Source organism: Pongo pygmaeus, chromosome 12 (genome assembly GCF_028885625.2).
Source record: "Pongo pygmaeus isolate AG05252 chromosome 12, NHGRI_mPonPyg2-v2.0_pri, whole genome shotgun sequence".
Classification (NCBI taxonomy): Eukaryota; Metazoa; Chordata; class Mammalia; order Primates; family Hominidae; genus Pongo; species Pongo pygmaeus.
In genome coordinates this window covers 59,677,934-59,699,014 of record NC_072385.2, presented here as the reverse complement: position 1 = coordinate 59,699,014, position 21,081 = coordinate 59,677,934, and the positions used below count along the sequence as shown (strand labels likewise).

The 21,081-nt window shown below is 39.9% G+C and overlaps 1 protein-coding gene across 1 annotated transcript; it reads right to left on the bottom strand.

The window, feature by feature from the left end:
- Positions 1 to 21: 21 nt before the first annotated feature.
- Positions 22 to 20,260, bottom strand: DUSP11 (dual specificity phosphatase 11). The gene is made up of 9 exons (XM_054473497.2): positions 19,148 to 20,260; positions 17,576 to 17,651; positions 14,193 to 14,324; positions 11,673 to 11,796; positions 7,107 to 7,167; positions 5,008 to 5,054; positions 4,674 to 4,749; positions 4,265 to 4,441; positions 22 to 665 (listed from the first exon to the last, which is right to left on the bottom strand). Exons 1-9 carry the CDS (start codon positions 19,387 to 19,389, stop codon positions 470 to 472), a joined length of 1,131 nt encoding a protein of 376 aa, XP_054329472.1. The 5' UTR covers positions 19,390 to 20,260; the 3' UTR covers positions 22 to 469.
- Positions 20,261 to 21,081: the final 821 nt, after the last annotated feature.

Genomic DNA, 21,081 nt, shown 5'->3' with positions numbered 1-21,081 from the left:
AGTAACTAGGGTCTAAAGAAATTATCTCCTAAGTAGATTTTAATATAAATTTTGAACAGTTATAGAAAATAAAGATGGCCTTTGGGTCAATAACAGAACATAACAAAAACACTAAAAATCTCTGTACATAAACACATGCATATCACAAGTCTAGTCAGAAAGAAATACATAGAAAAACAAGATAGAATTTTAAAAATAATTTGCAAGGGAAGTTCTTAATGCTTCAGTTCTAAAATATTGTCTTCTTTTAGAAAAATTTAAGACTGGAATAACAGATTGTTTTTCCTGCAATGCTGTAATTACTGCAAATTTATCAGCAAAGAGGTAAACAGCAATGCAATTTTTCCTTAAGCTTGAATACATAAGGGAACAATAAAGAAACCTGATTAGACCTGAACTAATTAAAAGTCACACCAGTAATCTTCTGGCCAGCTCTGGTCTCCAGGTAGAATTCCAGGACAGGTTTGTATCACTGGTTCCATTCCCAACAGGCTGGATAGGAGAGTCTGGAGTAATTGTAAGGATACCACCTTCTATCCTGGGCTGCCCGACTGGCATTGGGCTTCACATTCCAAGAGTACCTCCTGTGTGAATAGTCCTCTCCAGGGGGACCAGGAGGAGGGAGACGGCGTCTCTGGTAAACATGTGGATTCTCTGAAAATTTTCTTAAAGCAAAACAAAAAGTAATAAGCCATTACTAGGACTAATACAATAATTTTTATTTATTTTAAATTTATATTTTCATAAAATATTTTAAATTTATAAACTTACAAAATAATATATATTCTACTGTTTCCTACTTGTGTGACCTTAGCAGATAAAATACTTAATTGTTATTTCCCTAAGTTCTTTATAAAATGGGGCTAATAATACTTTTCACCTTCACGAGCTGTTATGAAGCTAAATTAAGAAAATACATTTCAATTACCTACAATGCCCTGGCACACCGTGGATTCCCAGATGCCTTTCCACCTTTCCCTACAGAGATAAATGCATGCCCATACTATTCTAATCAAATACTTTCTCTCCCAAAGTCTGGCAGGGTTGACATAAGACAGAATAAGCTAGTTAGTACTGAAAACAGATAGCTGCTTCCACTTTATCAACAAACATACATAAATTAATTATAAAGTGTGAAAAACTTTAAGCATGGTATATGCAACACATTTGAAAAATTAGGATTTAAATTTACTTGTTTCAAAAGCAAGACCAGAAAATCTCATATAATTATACAAAAGAAAATTTGGGGCTGGTGTGGTGGCTCACACCTGTAATTCCAGCACTTTGGGAGGCCAAGGCGGGCAGATCACCTGAAGTCGGGAGTTCGAGACCAGCCTGACCAACATGGAGAAACCCCATCTCTACTAAAAATACAAAGTTAGCCAGGTGTGGTGGTGGGAGCCTGTAATCCCAGCTACTGGGGAGGCTGAGGCAGGAGAATCGTTTGAACCCGGCAGGTGGAGGTTGCGGTGAGCCAAGATCATACCATTACACTCCAGCCTGGGCAACAAGAGCGAAACTCCGTTTTAAAAAAAAAAAATTAAAGAAAATTTGGAAATCTGAGAAAAGAAAAACTAACCCCCCGCTGAGAGCCCTCAATCCCACTTACTATAATTCAATTAGTTAGTATTTCCTTTTGTTCTTTTCCCCAGCATCTTTTTCTGACTGTTGAATCACAGTCTATTATTTTCACTTATCATAAATGAGCTAACACTTCCAATGGCTTTATAAAATGTTATAGTATGGATATAATTATTTAGCTACATTCTCCACTGTTAGAAATACAGCAGTTACAAGTTTTTCCACAACCACAAATAATGCTGGGATTAACACTGCAAAACATATACTACTGTATCCTGAGCTAGCCCAGCATCTGACACATGGAAGGGAGTTTGAGAAATCTGCCGAATGATTAAGTAAATATAGCTTTTTCTGTACTTTGAAGTACTTCCTTAGTCTAGGTAAATTACTAGGTAAAGTATTTTTATGGCTCTTGAAATTGTGCTTCAAAAGGCTTATACCAATTTTCAATGCCGCAAGCAACACGTTTTTGAAATGTTTGTTTACATCTTTTAAAAATGTCAATTTTTTTAAAGTTTTTTTCTTCTTTTTTTTAAATAAAAACAGGATTCCAGCATGTTGCCCAGGGTGGTCTCAAACTCCTGGGCCCAAGCAGTCCTCCCACCTCGGCCTCCCTAAGTGCTGGGATTACAGGTGTGAGCCAATGCACCTGGCCTAAAAATGGCAATGTATTTTTGAAAGTGTTTACAATGTGCTAAACTGTTTAAATTCATGTTAACTGTCAATAACAACCACTATGGGGTATGTACTATTAAAATATCTGACTGATGGGAAAAAGGAAATGTAGATAGGCTAAGTATCTTATCCAAGATCACAAAGCAGGTGAGTAGCAAAGCCAAGATGCAAATCCAGGTCCAGCCTGACAACCACTACAATGGAGTGTTTATCAAAAACTGTTGCTAAACTGGCTGGGCGAGGTGGTTCATGCCTGTAATCCCAGAACTTTGGGAGGCCGAGGCAGGCGGATCACCTGAGGTCAGGAGTTCAAGACCAGCCTGGCCAACATGGTGAAATCCCCATCTCTATTAAAATACAAAAATTAGCTGGGCGTGGTGGCAGTGCCTGTTAATCCCAGCTACTCGGGAGGCTGAAGCAGGAGAATTGCTTGAACCTGGGAGGTGGAGGTTGCAGTGAGCCAAGACTGCACCACTGCACTCCAGTCTGGGCAACAGGGTGAGACTCCGTCACCAAAAAAAAAAAAAAAAACAAAAAAACAAAAAAAACAAGCAAACAAAACTGTTGCTAAATTAATAGGCAAAGAATAATACCTTGCTATTTGTGATAGTTAATTTTAGGTGTCAACTTGACTGGGTTAAGAGATATCTAGATAGCTGGTAAAGTATTATTTCTGGGAGTGTCTGTGAGGGTGTGTCCAGAGGATACTGGTGTGTGAGTGGGTGGACTGAGTGGGAGGATCCACCCTCAGTATGGGTAGGTACCATCCAATAGGCTGGGGGCCTGGATACAACAAAAAGGCAGAGGAAAGGCAAATTGTGCTCTCTCCTGGAGCTGGAATACCTTACCTTCTCCTACTCTTGGACATCAGAACTCCAGGCTTCATGGCCTTTGGACTTGAGGACTCACACCAGTGTCCTCCAACCCTTACCAGATTCCCAGGCCTTCAGCCTTGGATTGAGAGTTACTCCACTGGCTTCCGTGGTTCTGAGGCTTTCTGAGTTGGACTGAATGCTACCAGCTTCCCTGGTTCTCCAGTTTGCAGACAGCCTACTATGAAACTTCTCAGCTTTCATAAGTGCATAAGCTGATACCCCGAATAAAAAAGCTCCTCCTCCCATCCACCCACCCACCCATCCACCCATCCATCCATCCATCCCTCCATCCATCCATCCATCCATCCATCCATCCATCCATCCTACTGGTTCTATCATTCTGGAGAACTCATACTAATGTACCACTTTAACCATACTGAGGTTTTCCCCATTTTCTGAGTGAAAATACTTTTGTTGTTTTATCTGTTCAGATCCTTTGCAATTTCTCTATTAGGATTTTATTATTTTTCTTATAATTCATATCAACTCCTTAAATAACAATCTTCCTTATTCTAAAAACTATACTACATTAATGCAGCCTAAGAATATAAGATCCTTTTTGATAGCCATATCAAACTCTTGGCTTAAGTTTAAAATCAATGAAAATTTCTAAGTCCCTTTCCGAATTGCCTCTGAAAAGTCACATATTCCCTGTCCTGTAACTGATTTTCCAGTGCTAAATGCAAAATACAGAGCAGAATAATATCTCCTGGTTCAAACTGAACAGCAAGAATTCCTTATCGGCCGGCGCGGTGGCTCACGCCTATAATCCCAGCACTTTGGGAGGCTGAGGTGGGTAGATCACAGGGCCAGGAGATCAAGACCATCCTGTGTAACATGGTGAAACCCCATCTCTACTAAAAATACAAAAAATTAGCCGGGTGTGGTGGCGGGTGCCTATAGTCCCAGCTACTCGGGAGGCTGAGGCAGGAGAATTGCTTGAACCTGGGAGGTGGAGGTTGCAGTGAGCCGAGATCGCGCCATTGTACTCCAGCCTGGATGACAGAGCGAGACTCTGTCTCCAAAAAAAAAAAAAAAACAAAGAATTCCTCATCAGTGTCATAATGTATTTTCATTAACTATAGTATTAATTTCTATCTCAATTCTAGAAAAGGGAAAGCAGAGAGAGGTACCTGACTGACTGTTGCAAATTTTGGGTCTGGGTGTGGAAATGTCCAGGAGCTGAGTGACCTTGGATCTGATGTAGATTATACCTAGGTCCTTGTTTAACAGGCTTATTGTGGACTGGTTGCATGAGATGTGCTGAGTCTTCAAAACCACTTGACCTGGGTACACTGGAATTCCAATTCCTTAAAGAGAATATTTCCAAACAATATTACTGGTTTCCAAATTTAGTAGTCAATTTAGTGACTATATTTTGGCACATGAAAATAACAATTTCTTCCTTCTCCCATTCCTATTTGTTTACATCTCCCCCCAACAAATAAACAAGCTACCAGAAGAACGAACATATGCAACTTAAATTACATAAACAGAGATCTCCCTGACCCACAAATCTCACATATATAACATAAGACTTACTTTCTGATAGGACCATTCTGAAGGTCTTCAATGTAGTTCTGTCTTTCTAAGCAATGTCCCCGGCACCTATTGAATACTGAGGAGAGGATAAACTGTTAGAAATAACTGTATGAAAAGCAAATCTTTCCAGAAAAAGCAAATTAAGCTGAAATTCACTATTCAAGCTGTTATATCTCACTACTTCCACATACATCTATAGACTTTTGGCAAGACTATCTTATATTGGAACAAACAAATTACAAACTTCTTTTTTTCCAAAATTTGAGAAATTCTTCTATATTTCCACCTTTAACTTTAATAAAAAGGCAAAAATAGTGACAACCCTCATACTTACATTCAATTGCATCATCTGGCCTCACGCCTTCTACATCAATCAAATATCTAACAAAACAACATAATTTGGGTCATTCATATACGAAAAGAAAAAAATCAAGTTTTTTCAAAAAAGGTCCAATTTCAACTTATAGACATAGATATAAAAATCCTAAGAAAATATCAGCAGATCAAATCCAGCAGTTTTTAAAGAATGACATACTATGACCACAAAAAGACATTTTTCAAGAATGCAAGGATGACCCAACTCCAGAAAATCTATTTATATATTTATTTACATTAATGTAATTTAATAAACAAAAGGAAAGAAAATGCAGAATCATTTTTTATCAAAATGCTTTATACACTAAAAACAGAGACTTCCTTAATATGGCAGAGTATTTATCAGAAACCAACAACAAACAAAAGACAAATTGGGAACAATATTAACATTATATCTAAAAAATACTGTATAACCATCAGAATGGGCCAGAAACTTGGGAGTCACCATCACTGTCAGCCATTTCTTCCATACTCTCATCTTCAATTCACCACCAACTCCTGACAACAATATTACCTAAATATCTCTATAGAGTATATCTGTATCTTTCTACCAAAATGACCACCATGCCCTGGTCCAATCCACCATTATGCCTCAATTCCTACAAACACCTCCCAACTTGTCTCCTTGCTTCTACCTCTTTCCCTCTGCAATGTATTCTCCACTCAGCAGCAAAATGATAGGTTGAAAATACAAATTTGAATGTGTTCCCCACACTCATCCCCAACAAAAAATATTCAATGGTTTTCTATTGCTCTTAAGGTAGTGACTAAAACCTTAAACATAGCTCTGCATGGTTTTAGCTCCTATCCACATTTCCAGCTCCATTTTAATGCCATACTACCCCCACAGCCCAGTCTCCCTAGCCAGTTCCTCCAACACAGTATATCTTTTCCTGTTATATGGTCTCTGCTGATCCTTATGTTCAGAATTCTCTCCACAACATCCCTACCTGGTTAACACCTACTTATACTTCAGATATTTGCTCAGACCTCCCCACAGAAACCTCTAGTCCTCTTGTTAAAGTCAAATCCTCCCTATTCCACGCTCTCATTGTACCATGTCACTCCCCTTCTCAGCACTTGTCAGAGTTGTAATTCTATAGGCATTTGTGTGATTCTTTAATATCTACTCCCTCCCTAGACTGTCAAGATGCACAAAGGGCAGCTAAAGTTTCTTTGCTAACACCCAGTACAGTGCTTACACATAATAGATGCTCAGGAGATATTTTTTGAATGAACAAACATAACTCAGTACAGTGTGGCAACATCCATAAAAAGCATAAGGACACACACTATTTGATTCAGAAATTCTATTTTGAGTGAAATTACCTCCGGGGCTATGGGATATGTATTCAAAAATATTTACATAGAAATGTTCACTACTTCAATGTTTTATAATATCAAAAACTTCTGACTTTTGTGTTCATCGGTGTGCAAAGAACAAAGCAGCCCTTAAAAAGAATAAGGAGTCCGGCTGGGCGCGGTGGCTCACTCCTGTAATACCAGCACTTTGGGAGGCCAAGGCGGGTGGATCACAAGGTCAGGAAATCAAGACCATCCTGGCTAACACGGTGAAACCCCGTCTCTACTAAAAATACAAAAACTTAGCCGGGCGTGGTGGCGGGCGCCTGTAGTCCCAGCTACTTGGGAGGCTGAGGCAGGAGAATGGCGTGAACCTGGGAAGCGGAACTTGTAGTGAGCTGAGATCATGCCACTGCACTCCAGCCTTGGCAACAGAGCAAGACTCCGACTCAAAAAAAAGAAGAATAAGGAGTCCAAGTATTTTCAAAGAAAGATGTCTATCACGTATTAAATTAAAAAACAGAATGTCTAACTATTATACCATTCAATAACATGTATGCTTGTATCTGCATTTTTAGAGTCTGAAAAGATGTGTACTAAATTATTAATGGTGGAAATCTATGGGTGGGGAGCAAGACTGCCTTCTACTTCATGTATTTCTATACTAGTTCCATTTTTTACAACAAGCTTACACTACCATTGTAAACAGACAAAAACAACTTTAAAATGGTCTGCCTCTGGGGGTTGGCAACTTACCTGCAAATAAGGTAGCCAGTCCTGTTTAAACCATGGGTACAATGGACACCAATAAGTTTATCTATAAAAAGAAAATACAGGGTTAAGTAATTGAAGTAGATACACAAGTGTATAACATTATCACTGCCCTGCAAATGAATAACTCTTAAGAGGAACTGTTTTTTCTAGGAACATACTATAAAGAATCATCTAACAGAAAGCCAAAACTCACTGCTTCTGGGAAACTCTGCATAGTCCCAATTAGACTCAATGATGTAAACTGCAAGCCTGGTCAGACACTAACAGCTAAAACTGCAATGAGACAAACCCATCTATCTTAAAACAGAATGCCCATCAGCAACTGATTTAATTATGCAAAAAGGGAGTGAAAGCAACAACAGGCTAAGAGAAGAATGAAATTTGTTTCTGAATGAAACAAAGAAAAGGCCTTCACTCTTGATACTGAATATTAAGGACAGTTTCCATAGTACTCTTGAGTTCCCGAAGAGCTTCTATGCCTTCTCTTGTTCGGTGCTCCACACAAACCACAGGTCTACTTGCCCTGTGAAGTACTCAGGTAAATAGCACTATTCACATTTTACAATGAAAAGGCAAGGCTTGGAGATGTAAGTCAAAGCAGGCAAATCGTACAAGACTAGAATCAAGTCTAAGATTTTTCCCATTACACCACAGTATTTCTTAGTCCATCTTTTTAAAAAATTACATGAGGAATTAAATTTAAAAACGTGTAGTTTATCTTTACAAAATCTGTGTCCGTAACTAGGTAGCGTCTGGTAAAGAAGGCACTCATCAGCCAGGTGTGGTGGCTCACACCTGTAATCCCAGCACTTTCCTACCTGGCCAACATGGTGAAACCACGTCTCTACTAAAAGTACAAAAAATTAGCTGGGTATTGTGGTGGGAGCCTGTAATCCTAGCTACTCAAAAAAAAAAAAAAAAAAAAAAAAAAAAGAAAGGAAAAAAAGAAGGCACTCTGCCGGGCGTGGTGGCTCACACCTGTAATCCCAGCCCTTTGGGAGGCCGAGATGGGTGGATCACCTGAGATCAGGAGTTCGAGACCAGCCTGGCCAATATGGTGAAACCCCATCTCTACTAAAAATACAAAAACTAGCCAGGTGTGGTGGTGGGTGCCTGTAATCCTAGCTACTCGGGAGGCTGAGGCAGGAGAACTGCTTGAACCCAGGAGACGGAGGTTGCAGTGTGCCAACGTGGTGCCACTGCACTCCAGCTTCGGCGACAGAGTGAGACTCCGTCTCAAAAAAAAAAAAAAAAGAAAGAAAAAAGAAGGCACTCATCATCGCCAGCCTGGATTACTACAACAAACTAATCTCCCTACTTCTATCTCAACTGATCCTCCATATGGCAGATGTTATCTTTCTAAAACATAAGCCTGGCTGGGTTGTTTTTGCTTAAAAATCTCAATTTAGCATAGCATGATGCCCAAATTTAGCATGGCATTTAGAATCCTTCATAAACTGATATCAATCTGTCTTTCCAACCGATCTAAGTCCACAATGATCCTAACTATGATTTACAAGGGCTGATATGATCCACCTCCCTTCTGCCCAACCTCAACCTCTCTGATCCCGTTTCTCCTGCTCTTACCCTCACTCACTCCACTCCAGCCACATTGGGCTCTTTAACATTCCTGGAACATGCCTAGCATAGTCATGCCTCAGGGACTTTGCACCTGCTGTTCCCTCTGCCTTAGGACATTCCTCCCCAGACACCCAATGGCTTGGTTCATTACTTCCTTTAAGGTTCTGCTCAAATGACATCTTCATAAAGAGGCCTTCCTGATCGCTCACCTCTTCCCTCATCCCTTTATCGTGTTTTGTTATTCTCCAAAGCACTTATCACCATATATATTCCATGTATTTATTTGCTTATTTCTCTCCCCAACTAGAATGTAAAGTATATAAGGGCAAGGACTTTGTTCTATTTCCACTTTCTAGAAAAGTGACTTCAACATAGGTTATATAATTATTTGTTGCAAATGAACATATGAATTCCATGCCTTTTCACATTGTCTTCTAGTCACACAAGAGGCTGCCTTTCCATGGCTTTAGGCCCTGTGCCTTTTGTGCCTAATCCCCAAAACTGGACTGCCCTTTTCTCATCCTGGCAAAATTCTCGTCCCTGCAGCTCGAATGTTGTCTCCTGTCAGGCCTTCCTCAATCTCTCCTCTATATTCTCACTGCACTGAATTTATTCTTTTATTATGATAAACTGTCTTTTTTGGGTTTTTTTTGTTTTTTGTTTTTTGTTTTTTTTGAGACAGAGTCTCACTCTGTCGCCCAGGCTGGAGTGCAGTGGCACAATCTCAGCTCACTGCAAGTTCCGCCTCCCAGGTTCACGCCATTCTCCTGCCTCAGCCTCCCGAGTAACTGGGACTACAGGTGCCCGCCACCACGCCCAGGTAATTTTTTTTTTTTTTTTGTATTTTTAGTAGAGATGGGGTTTCACCATGTTAGTCAGGATGGTCTCGATTTCCTGACCTCATGATCTGCCCACCTCGGCCTCCCAAAGTGCCGGGATTACAGGCGTGAGCCACTGCGCCCGGCTTTTTTGTTCTATAATTAACCCACATCTTTTTTTTTTTTTTTTTTTGAGATGGAGTCTCGCTCTGTCCCCCAGGCTGGAGTGCAGTGGCGCCATCTCCGCTCACTGAAAGCTCCGCCTCCCGGGTTCACGCCATTCCCCTGCCTCAGCCTCCCAAGTAGCTTGGACTACAGGTGCCCGCCACCACGCCCGGCTAGTTTTTTGTATTTTTAGTAGAGATGGGGTTTCACCGTGTTAGCCAGGATGGTCTCGATCTCCTGACCTCATGATCCGCCCACCTCGGCCTCCCAAAGTGCTGGGATTATAGGCATGAGCCACCGTGCCCAGCCTAACCCACATCTTAAGCCACATACACTACATGTTTATTTTCCTAGATAACTGTGAACTGCTATAATAAAAAACAAAGACTGCTATCACCTCTGTGTCTTCATGCTCTAACAACAAATCTAAAAGGATCTCAGTGTTTACTGAATCAATTTATTTTCTCAGTCCCTACTAGTTCTAGAAGACAGTGGAGAGTGTAGTGTCCTCTTTTTATCAGTGAGCCTGGTATCTGTGGGAAGGGATTATAGCAGAGGTAGCCAAAACTGATTACAAACAAGGTCCCAAGCCTGCTATGGCAGTGAGTACTGCAAGACTTAGACAGTCAGCACAACTCAGGCAGAAGACCAACATGGAGTTCAGTCTACCCAACTGACTACAATCAGTGTAACATGTGAACAACTAAGATTTAAAACTGTGTTCTCATGTATTCATAAGGACCTCCTAGCCCTCACAGAACAGACGAAGCACTATATAAAAATTTCACACAAAAGAGCCTGGAGGCAGTGAATAGGCCATCAGCTGTACCCTCATATCTTAAAAGGTAGTATTTCTGTGACAACAGCTTATACAAATGAGAAAGCCAAACCTCTCAAGTTTTAAAGTTAAAGTACAGGGGAAGATCTGTGAACAAGGTTTAACATAATTAAAAGCTAGTGTCCACATTAAGTAAGCGACTGGGTTACAATTTGAAATTTTATCTTCAAACCCACTGATCCAGTCTCTATCTCTCACCTTCCATTCCCTATCTTCCCACCTCTGTCTCTATTCTTTCTCCACTACTCCATCACATTTTTTAAAAAGGAGTATTTACTGTCAGATTTATGTAATAAAGTGTACACTCCTCAAGCTAAATTTGGAAAGAAGGCACATGAAGCCTCTGTCCTGTGGGTGTCAGTGGCTTTCCAAAGATAAAAGCTTCTTCAATCTTAAAATATGACAAATATCACGTTCTTTCTGGCAGAGAGATGCCAGAAAAAGGCAACTGGATCCTTAAGATAAAGAAGCTGTTAAGTTCTGTTTGCAAAAGAGTAAGGTAAATCTTGAACCAGGAACAAGAAAGCACCAGCCTTTGGCTTATTCTCCCATGTGAAGAATAAGAGGTGATGGTATCCTTCCCCATCTGTACTCAAAGCGGAAAAACAGCAGAAATATCTTTTTTTTTTAATTATACTTTAAGTTTTAGGGTACATGTGCACAACGTGCAGGTTTGTTACATATGTATACATGTATCTTAAATACATACGACAAAGGGGCAATTCCACTGGTGCACTCTTTCTTGTTTTGCTTCTAGGGGTCTGTCCCATTCTTAATCTTTGCCCTTTCTTGTCTCTTTCACATAACTCTAAGACTCAGTTTTTTAATCTTTTCTTCCACCTCTCACTTCTTAACCAATATATAAGACAAAAATAACATTTTAATTTTATATATTTCTCATTCAAATTAAAAAAGATGAGCTAGTTCAGTTCATATTTTGCACTAAAACTAATTTAACATTCCAAAGTTAAATTATTTGTGATCAACAAAAGGAAAAACATCTTATCCTATTAGCACCATCTGACATTTTCATCACCTTAGCATCATTAAATACAACAGGTCTAAGGTTAGAACTACAAAAAATACCAAAAATCCCCAACCCCATTCATAATGCACACCACAGTTCAGGTAAGAACAAAAACTCACCATTATCTTTATTTTCTTTCAAAAACCCATTAACAGCGTGTTTGAATTTAAAAATAGTCTCATCATCAGGCACTTGATGTCCAACTGTAAAAATTTTTAAGTAAGGAATAGTTTCTGGCAAATCCTATAAAGCAAAACCATAAAAGATGTGTATTATTTCACTTGTAGAGAATAAAGAGTAATTAGGGGACCCAGAAAATAAGCCAAGAGATTATAACAAACTTAACATGCCAATATCAGTATACGCAATTCTGATAAAAGAGCCATTTTTTCCAACACTGCTTCAACCAGGAAGTATCACTTGATTTTCAATAAAACTACATAATAGATAGTCACTAGGTATACAAAACTGAAAGCAAATTCCATGTGAATGAATGCATATTTAACTATAAATTATATAAACAGTTCCATTTAATATTTTACAATTCAAGGGCCAGTGCCTTCATAAAGCAGCTATGATTTAAGTAGAAGAGTAGAGAATAGAGTCAGAAGAACTTGGATTTGAATTGTGAGATAGAGGGAATTCCAGGCACTATTGAGAACTGATATTCTTGGGGTGGCAGAAAAGTAGATACAGATAAAAGACAGAAGAGGCTAAGTCAAAATCATTTTAACCATCCACAAGTGTATAGTTCAGTGGCATTACATTCACAGTATTGTGTAACCATCACCACTGTCTATACCCAAAACTTTTTCATCATCCCCGACAAAAAGACTCTGACCATTAAACCATAATTCCCTTTTCTCCCCACCTCGTAGATCCTTTAGTCTGTTTTCTGTTTCTGTGAATTTGTCTATTCTAGGTACTTCATACAAGTGGAATCATATATTTGTCCTTCTGTGTCTGGTTTATTTCACTAAGCATGTTTTTAAGGTTCATCCATATTGTAGCATGTCTTAAATCTATTCTTTTTTATGGCTGAATAATATTCCATTGTGTGCATATACTGTTTTGTGTATCCATTCACCTACTGATGGACACCTTTTGGCCATTGTGAAAAATGCTGCTGTGAACACTGGTGTACAAGTATTTGTTTAAATCCTTGCTTTCAGTTCTTTTAGAACTGAAGTTCTGAGTTTAAATGGAAAGTATCAGCATGAACTCATGATGTATTTTAAAAACAAACATATTTCTTAGCACCATCCACAGAAAAAGACTAGTAACAATGAGCCTAGGAACACTGAGCACCTCTAGCACTCAGACTCTAATCTTTAAATAGCATTTCCACCAGAAAGGAATCAAAGCTCCTTGGGAAAATGGCTGAGTTCAGGGTTGGGCAGGAAATGTACAAGATAAGCCTGGAATTTTTTTTTCATATAAATAGCAAAAAAAGACTGATCAAAGGTTACTAGGGTTGTGTGAAAAGGACTCAGGAGACAATCTAAGAAGCTCCAACTCTCCAAAGATAGGGCCTCAATTTGTGCTTCAATTAAAAAGAAAAAGAGAAATAACTAAATTCAAGTTTTAAGTCATCCTTTTTTCAGCCTGTTTTATCTTCTGTAAAATTATGTATTAATTGTAACCATTTTATCCTCTGAGCTTAGCGAAGAAAAAGCACTCAATAGGAGATATTAGCACAATTGCTACTTTATCAGCACAGGATTGTTGAGAAGATTAACTAAGTTAATACATGTGAAAGTACGTTTTTTTTTTTGAGATGGAGTCTTGCTCTGACGCCCAGGCTGTCATGCAGTGGCATGATCTTGGCTCACTGCAACCTCTGCTTCCCAGGTTCTAGCGATTCTCCTGCCTCAGCCACCCGAGTAGCTGGGATTAGAGGTGTGCACCACCCACACTTGGCTAATTTTTTTTGTATTTTTAATAGAGATGGGTTTCACCATGTTGGCCAGGCTGGTCTCGAACTCCTGACCTCAGGTGATCCACCCACCTTGGCCTCCCAAAGTGCTGGGATTACAGGTATGAGTCTCTGCACCCGGCTGAAAGTACTTTTTAAATGGCAAATTGCTGTACAAATATTAACAAACATTAGGTGTTACTGTTTCCAAAAGCCATGGAACTGGTCAGAAGAAGGATCATTCTTTCGCACTGAGATGCTAAGTGGGGCCAACAGAATATATGAATCTCTGTATTGTATCAACAGATACTGGGAAAATAAATCATAAACTTAGAGAACTTTCTTTTACATGATGCTTACACATGCTCAGGCAACGGGTTAAAATAAGTGCTAAGAAATACTGGATATTCCTTTCTTTCCTTCAGGCCACTGCTAGTATTAGTAAGTTTACTTCATTTTCAAAATATAGACTATGGAAGCTCATAGAATTTCTTAGGCACACACAGAGACTACTGCCAAATATTTTAGTTAAATTCATGTCTTCGATTTCATTTGAGACAGCAATTAAAAACATGTAATTGAGAAATCACTTGGTTCTCTTTTAAAATTACTACCCATCAAAGAAGGCCAAGCTTCACATTAGCACAAGATGATTACTGAATTACTATAAATTATTTTAGGATCAGAATGAAGAAAGTTCTTTTCAATGAAGGGTTCCACTTACCTCTGGTTTATAATAGCGTTGAGTATATGTTAAATCAATAATCAGTCCAAGTTCTTCATTTTGTTCTCGGATTTTGTTAAAAAGATCCAAAGGGGAAAAGCATTCTTCTGGAGCAAGTTTCTTTTCAAAACTCTGTCAGAGAGAATGAAATAAGAGCAAATATGTGCTTAAAATCCTGTACTACATTAGGCATTTATTCAAGTCCTGTGATGCTAACATACAACGAGATTCAAAGGAAAGTTTCCATTCTCCTGGAACACAGAAGGTATATTATAACAATTCTTTCTTCCAGAGTGGTCAGAAAGAAAAAAATAAGCCCACTTCTATATATGTATTTCTGTATTTGTTTCATGTTGGTCTCCTAATCAGACTGTAAACTCCCAGATTTTATTCACTACTGTAACTCCAGCACCAGGTGGAGTGCTTATCATATTTAGTGCTTATAAATATTTCTTTTCTTTTTTTTTTTTTTTTTTTTTTGAAACAGGGTGTTGCTCTGTCATCCAGGCTGGAATGCAGTGACACAAACATGGCTCACTGCAGCCTCCACCTCCTGGGCTCAAGCAATCATCCCACCTCAGCCTCACAAGTAGCTGGGACTACAGGCATGAACCACCACACCTGGCCTTTTTTTTTTTTAAAAAAGAGATAGGGTCAGCTGGGCACGGTGGTTCACACCTGTAATCCCAGCACTTTGGGAGGCCAAGGCGGGAGGATCACAAGGTCAGGAGATCGAGACCATCCTGGCTAACACTGTGAAACCCCGTCTCTACTAAATATACAAAAAATTAGCCAGGCGTGGTGGCAGGCGCCTATAGTCCCAGCTACTGGGAGGCTGAGGCAGGAGAATGGCGTGAACCCGGGAGGCAGAGCTTGCACTGAGCTGAGATCACACCACTTTACTCCAGCCTGGGTGACAGAGCGAGACTCCGTCTCAAAAAAAAAATTTTAAAAATTAAAAAAAAAAAAGACAGGGTCTTGCCGTCTTGCCATGTAGCCTAGGCTGATCTCAAACTCCTGAGCTCAAGCAACCCTTCTGTCTCAGCCTCACAAATAAATATTTCTTACATGTCTACATATATGAAGGATGGCTTTCATTGCTGAATATTCTTTTATGTATGTGGCTTATTTTTGAACTTTATGCTCTGTTCCTTCAATCTGTCTGGCTACTTAGGTGCCAGCAATGTACTTTTTAAAAAATAGACTAGTTTGGCTGGGTGCGGTGGCTCACGCCTATAATCCCAGCACTTTGGGAGGCCGAGGCAGGAGGATCACAAGGTCAGGAGATCGGGACCATCCTGGCTAACACGGTGAAACCTCATCTCTACTAAAAACACAAAAAAATTAGCCAGGCGTGGTGGCGGGCGCCTGTAGTTCCAGCTACTCAGGAGGCGGAGGCAGGAGAATGGCGTGAACCCAGGAGGCAGAGCTTGCAGTGAGCCAAGATCACACCACTGTACTCCAGCCTGGGCGACAGAGCAAGACGCCATCTCAAAAAAAAAAAAATAGACTAGTTTTCAGAGCAGTTTTAGGTTCACAGCAAAACTGAGCCAAAAGGACAGACAGTTCCCACATGTACTTTGCCTTCCCCACCCCATCCAGACTCCCCCACTATCCACATTCCATACCAGTGTGGTCCATTTGTTACAAATGAAGGACCAACTCTGACACATTGTTATCACCAAAGTCTAGAGGTTAGGTATGCATGATTTATTCTATGTTATGCATTGTATGTACATATTATGTTATATATATATTTTGCCACAAAAAAAATGAGAGAACAAACTAAGTTCAAGTTTTTATTCTTCCTTTTCTGAGCCTGTTTGATTATCTACAAAATAATTTATTAGATGTAACCATCTATCCTCTGAGCTTAGTGCAGAATAAGCACTCAGTAAGAGATATTAGTACTACTGCTACTTCATCAGCACAGGATTGTTGTGAAATGTGTTAATATATGTGAAGCCCTTTTATAGGTTTTGATCAATATATAACAACATGTATCCACCCTTACAGTATCACACAGAATAGTTTCACTTCCCTAAAATTTCCCTGTGTCTCCAACACCTTCTTTTTGGAGACAGGGTCTTGCTCTGTTGCCCAGGCTGGAGTACAGTGGCATGATCACGGCTCACTGCAGCCTTGACCTCCTGGGTTCAATCGATCCTCCCACTTCAGCCTCCTGAGCAGCTGAGACTACAAGCACACACCACCACGCCTGGTTAATTTTCGTATTTTCTGTAGAGACGTGGTTTCGCAATGTTGCCCAGGCTGGTCTAAAACTCCTGGGCTCAAGCAATACACCCACCTTGCCTCCCAAAGTACGGGATTACAAACATGATCCAACAGGCCTGGCCTGAAATGACTCATTTTTAAGCCCAGACATGCAGAGAAGCTGACACAGCAGTTGAAAAAGGAAATCCGATCTATGAGTCACAAATTAAGTAAATTCCCAAAACGTTTCAAGTAGGCTTCTCCTGACACTAATCTGAGCTATGCTGGGGAAGTCTAATAAGAAAGACATGGAATCTAGAAAACAATTATTTGTCTTCACCTTCTCATCTTTTTTATGGCTGTCAAAATCTTTCCCTTCCTATCCCTCCTATTCCTTTCCTAGTTTAAACAAAAACACAATCTTCAGATTTTCCCCACTGAAATCCTGACCTTGATGATCCGGGGGATATTTTTTATTGTAACCACGGAAGGAAAGGAGTCCCACTGGCATTCAGTGGGTAAGGGTTACAAATTCTAAACAACTTGCCAAATTCAGGACAGTCCTACAAATGTGTCCCACATCCTGAATGGCTTTTGGATGTCCTATTCAACATTAATATAGATAAAAAGCTGTTCATATTTTTAGCTTGGCCTTAGAACCTAACTCCATTTCACAAATAAACACAAAGTATTTTTTGTACAATACTAATATATATTGAATTTTCCAGGATAATAATCACCTTATCAACCAAATGAAGATTATACTTTGTTCTGTTTGGAAATCTATTATAGAAACTCCTACCACTAAAGCGATATAAGCCACCTAGATCAGTCTACATTTGCAATTCTCGAATTCATGGTGCAGGCAACTATTACTCTATGTCTTTTAATGCAGTCATGTCCAAACATTTATATATTGAAGTAAGTATTATTTTATTACAAATTACTTTTATTTTATTTTTTATATTATAGTTAGGGTGTTAATTGGTATTTTTGTTTAAAATATGAAGGAGGTTGTATGTACCTATGAACTTCATTTCAGGATAGTAAAGGGGTCATTACAAAGTATTTGCTATAAAAAGAGAAAATGGAATGTGATAGAGTGGAGAACAGTGTTCTGCATGGTGAACTCAGATGCCTGAAAGAATACTGAATTAACTTTTGCTTACCTTTTGCAAAGGAACTTTGAAAGCAATGAAACGAGTCCCAGGCATCCGCTGTCCAACTGGGAGATAGTCTTTCCACCTATTAGATATATTTTTTGTTAGCCAAATTGTATGTTAGCCTTATTTCCTTGCATAGAATAAGACTTTTTGAAAATGGGAATCATAGCCTGCACAACATGTCCTCTCTTCTCTCTGCTTTGCATTTCGCCACTCCACTTATTAAACCCCACCAAGTAACGACCTATACCGTCCTTCTCTCCTGTTTCCCCATCATGAAAACGAACACAAGCCAACAAAACAGTACAATTCAAATAAGGCCTACATAAAACCGGAGATACCCAGAACTTCTGTATGCCTGTTAAACTTGGCCCAGCACCAGATACTAAAGTGCCATTAATACAAACATATTCACTGAAATAATTTAAATTCAATTACTTCACTTCACGGTTTTAGTTTTCATACGACTGATGCCATCAAGTTCAATTAGTAGGAAACTTCAAGTTCATATTTTAAGAGAAAACCTGCTAGAAGAGGGACTGTGAACTTCACTTACTAATGCTAGGAACTGGCCGGGTGCGGTGGCTCACGTCTGTAATCCCAGCACTTTGGGAGGCTGAGGCATGTGGATCACCTGAGGTCAGGAGTTCGAGACCAGCCTGACCCACATGGTGAAACCCCGTCTCTGCTAAAAATACAAAAAAAAATTAGCTGGGTGTGATGGCGAGCGCCTGTAATCCCAGCAATTTGGGAGGCTGAGGGAAGAGAATCGCCTGAATCCGGGAGGCGGAGGTTGCAGTGAGCCGAGATTGGACCATTGCACTCCAGCCTGGCAGACAAGAGCGAAAATCCATCCCAAAAACAAAAACAAAAAAACGGATTGGAAGAAAACAAACAGGAGATTCACTAATTAGAACCCAACTGCAATAGGTCAGGCAAGACCTGTATTAGGGTACTGACAGAAAGTGACAGTCAAAAGATAGTAGATAAAATGAAGAGGATTTATTGAGGAATGAGATGGTGGAGGATGGTCTCAAGGAGTAACAACAGTTCACTGCACCAACATGCAAAGTCTCAAAATTAATCATTTGTACGTATAAAGGAGTATCTTTCAAATGAGGCCTGTTAGGAAGTAACAAAGTATGCTCTTTGTGATTTCTGGAAACAATACAAACCAACTTTCCATGTGAGATCTCAGGGCGCTACTACTGCTGGGTTCCTAACTCAAACCATTACACTTTCCGTGCCAACGTAACAAGGAATTGAGGAGGTTCCATTTTGGGAATTAAGGAGTGTCCCCAACAGTAACAGTCCCACCTTAAAGCAATCCTTCCGTATTTTACCTAAGAGCAATGGCCAGAACCTTCCTTTTACAAGAATATGGAGAAATCACAGGACATCACAGACATCGCCCCTTTCAGCTACAGCGGGTGGCGCAGAGGGTCAAAGCCTCAAAGTAAGGGACGGACAAGTCAAGCTTGCGACGGCAACAGCGAGAGGCAGAGATCACAAAAGATGAAGCCCAGACCCAGAAGCCACGAGCTGGAAAGGCCACGCCAAGGGACCAAGACATACTACCTTTCGGGGATGTGGTTTCCGCCCTTCTTCTTGGCTGAGGAGCGTCCTGAAAAGTCGTGTCTCCGGCCCCAGCCACTGCGGGGATGATGCCACTGGCTCATGTGGGTCCCAAGAAGCCGCCCACCCAATGCCAAGCCGGCCAAAAGAGCCAGTTCGGCGCCCTCAGTGCCAGGATAAGACCCTAGACCGGAAGAGACTCGGCAGCCACCTAGGCCGCGCTCCAGCGTCCCGCTATTGCGCATGTGCCACCGCCGGTCGTGATGGCGTAACTACGCTGGCTTACTGAGACTCCTGATTTGTAAACAGGACTTTGGTGGCTACAGCGCCCTCTTTAGCCAGAAGCCGGTAGCACAGGTCAATAAGGGAGTGTATGCACCCTTCAGAATTCAAACAGTGAGGCACAGGGAAGTCCCTCTGCCCGATCCGCCCCGCCCCAGTTCCTTGTGTGTTCTTCTAGATATTTATCAGTGCTTACATTCACATTTTGCATATTGTGTATACATATTTACTTTCACATATATGTATATCCTCTATTTTTATACAAAAGGAGTAACTGTACATATTCTACAATATACCTTGAACACTGATTTTCCCAGTCAATTTATGCATACATAGATTCTATTTTTTAATGGCTATAGGCAATTTACTTGCTTATGAGTAACATAATTAAAAGTACCATAACGTATTTAGCCAGTTCAATATTAACGGACCTTTAGTGGTTTTCAGGTTCTTTTCAAATCTTGTTACAGACAATGCTGCAATGTGAACATCCTTATACATATATACAACTATATCTAAATTCCTAGAAGTAGAATGTCTGGAATGAAACACATACAAACTTAAAATTTTGAAAGATACTACCTAATTGCCCTCCAAAAATAATGTAGAAACATACACTCCCATCAAAGCCAAACTTTTATTGGGTTCCTATCACATACCAGATATCATGCTAGAGGTGGACAGAATGTATTTAAGTTTTAGCAAATACAAAAAATAACTGAGAGTGGAGCTCAAGTCCAAGGTTTCCACACAGTCTCAAGCATAAAGATCTCTACCCATTAGAAAAACGTTGAATTCTGCTAAAAGTGGAACGACAAAGGACAGCATACCCTATAGTAGCTTTGAAAATAGAATACAGTACTAAATTCCAGATTAAACTGTAAGTAATTATGATTGCAGACTTCTTTTTTTTTTTTGAGACCCAGTCTCACTCTGCCTCCAGGCTGGAGTGCAGTGGTGCCATCTCGGCTCACTGTAACCTCCGCCTCCCGGGTTCAAGCTCTTCCTGCCTCAGCCTCCCGAGTAGCTGGGACTACAGGTGCATGCCACCACTCCCAGCCAATTTTCTGTATTTTAGTAGAGACAGGGTTTTTCCATGTTGGCCAGGATGGTCTCGATCTCTTAACCTCATGATCAGCACTCCTCGACCTCCGAAAGTGCTGGGATTATAGGCTTGAGCCACCACACCCGGCCAATGGCAGATTTTTGAAAGTAATTTTTACTTTTTAGTTTCTAATTTATGAAAGTACCTTACATATATTTTTAGTAATCTTTGCAACCATTTTAGAGCTGGGTAAACCAAGGATGAGAAAGGTCAGAGCTATTGAATAAATAAATATTAATAAAGCTAGACTGTTAGCTTTATTAACATTTTTGAGACAGTACTTTTCCAACCAGTTTTAAATACATAAACATTTACAATTCTGAAAATTTCCACATCATTAAAAATGTGTCAATATTCATAAATTGTTCATTGGAAAAAGAAAAAGACAGGTTAGCAGAACATAACAAACCTACAATTAGGAACATTTAATTATTTGTTGTTGTTGTTGTTGAGACGAAGTCTCTCTCTGTCACCCAGGCTGGAGTGCAGTGGTGTGATCTCGGCTCACTGCAACCTCTGCCTCCTGGGTTCAAGCAATTCTCCTGCCTCA

Coding starts and splice junctions, on each gene's coding strand:
- DUSP11 (XM_054473497.2), bottom strand. CDS start 19,389: ATGCGCAATAGCGGGACGCTGGAGCGCGGCCTAGGTGGCTGCCGAGTC. Junction 17,652..19,147: donor GGAAACCACATCCCCGAAAG/GTAGTATGTCTT, acceptor TATATCTAATAG/GTGGAAAGACTATCTCCCAG. Junction 666..4,264: donor AATTTGCAACAGTCAGTCAG/GTACCTCTCTCT, acceptor TTTTGCTTTAAG/AAAATTTTCAGAGAATCCAC.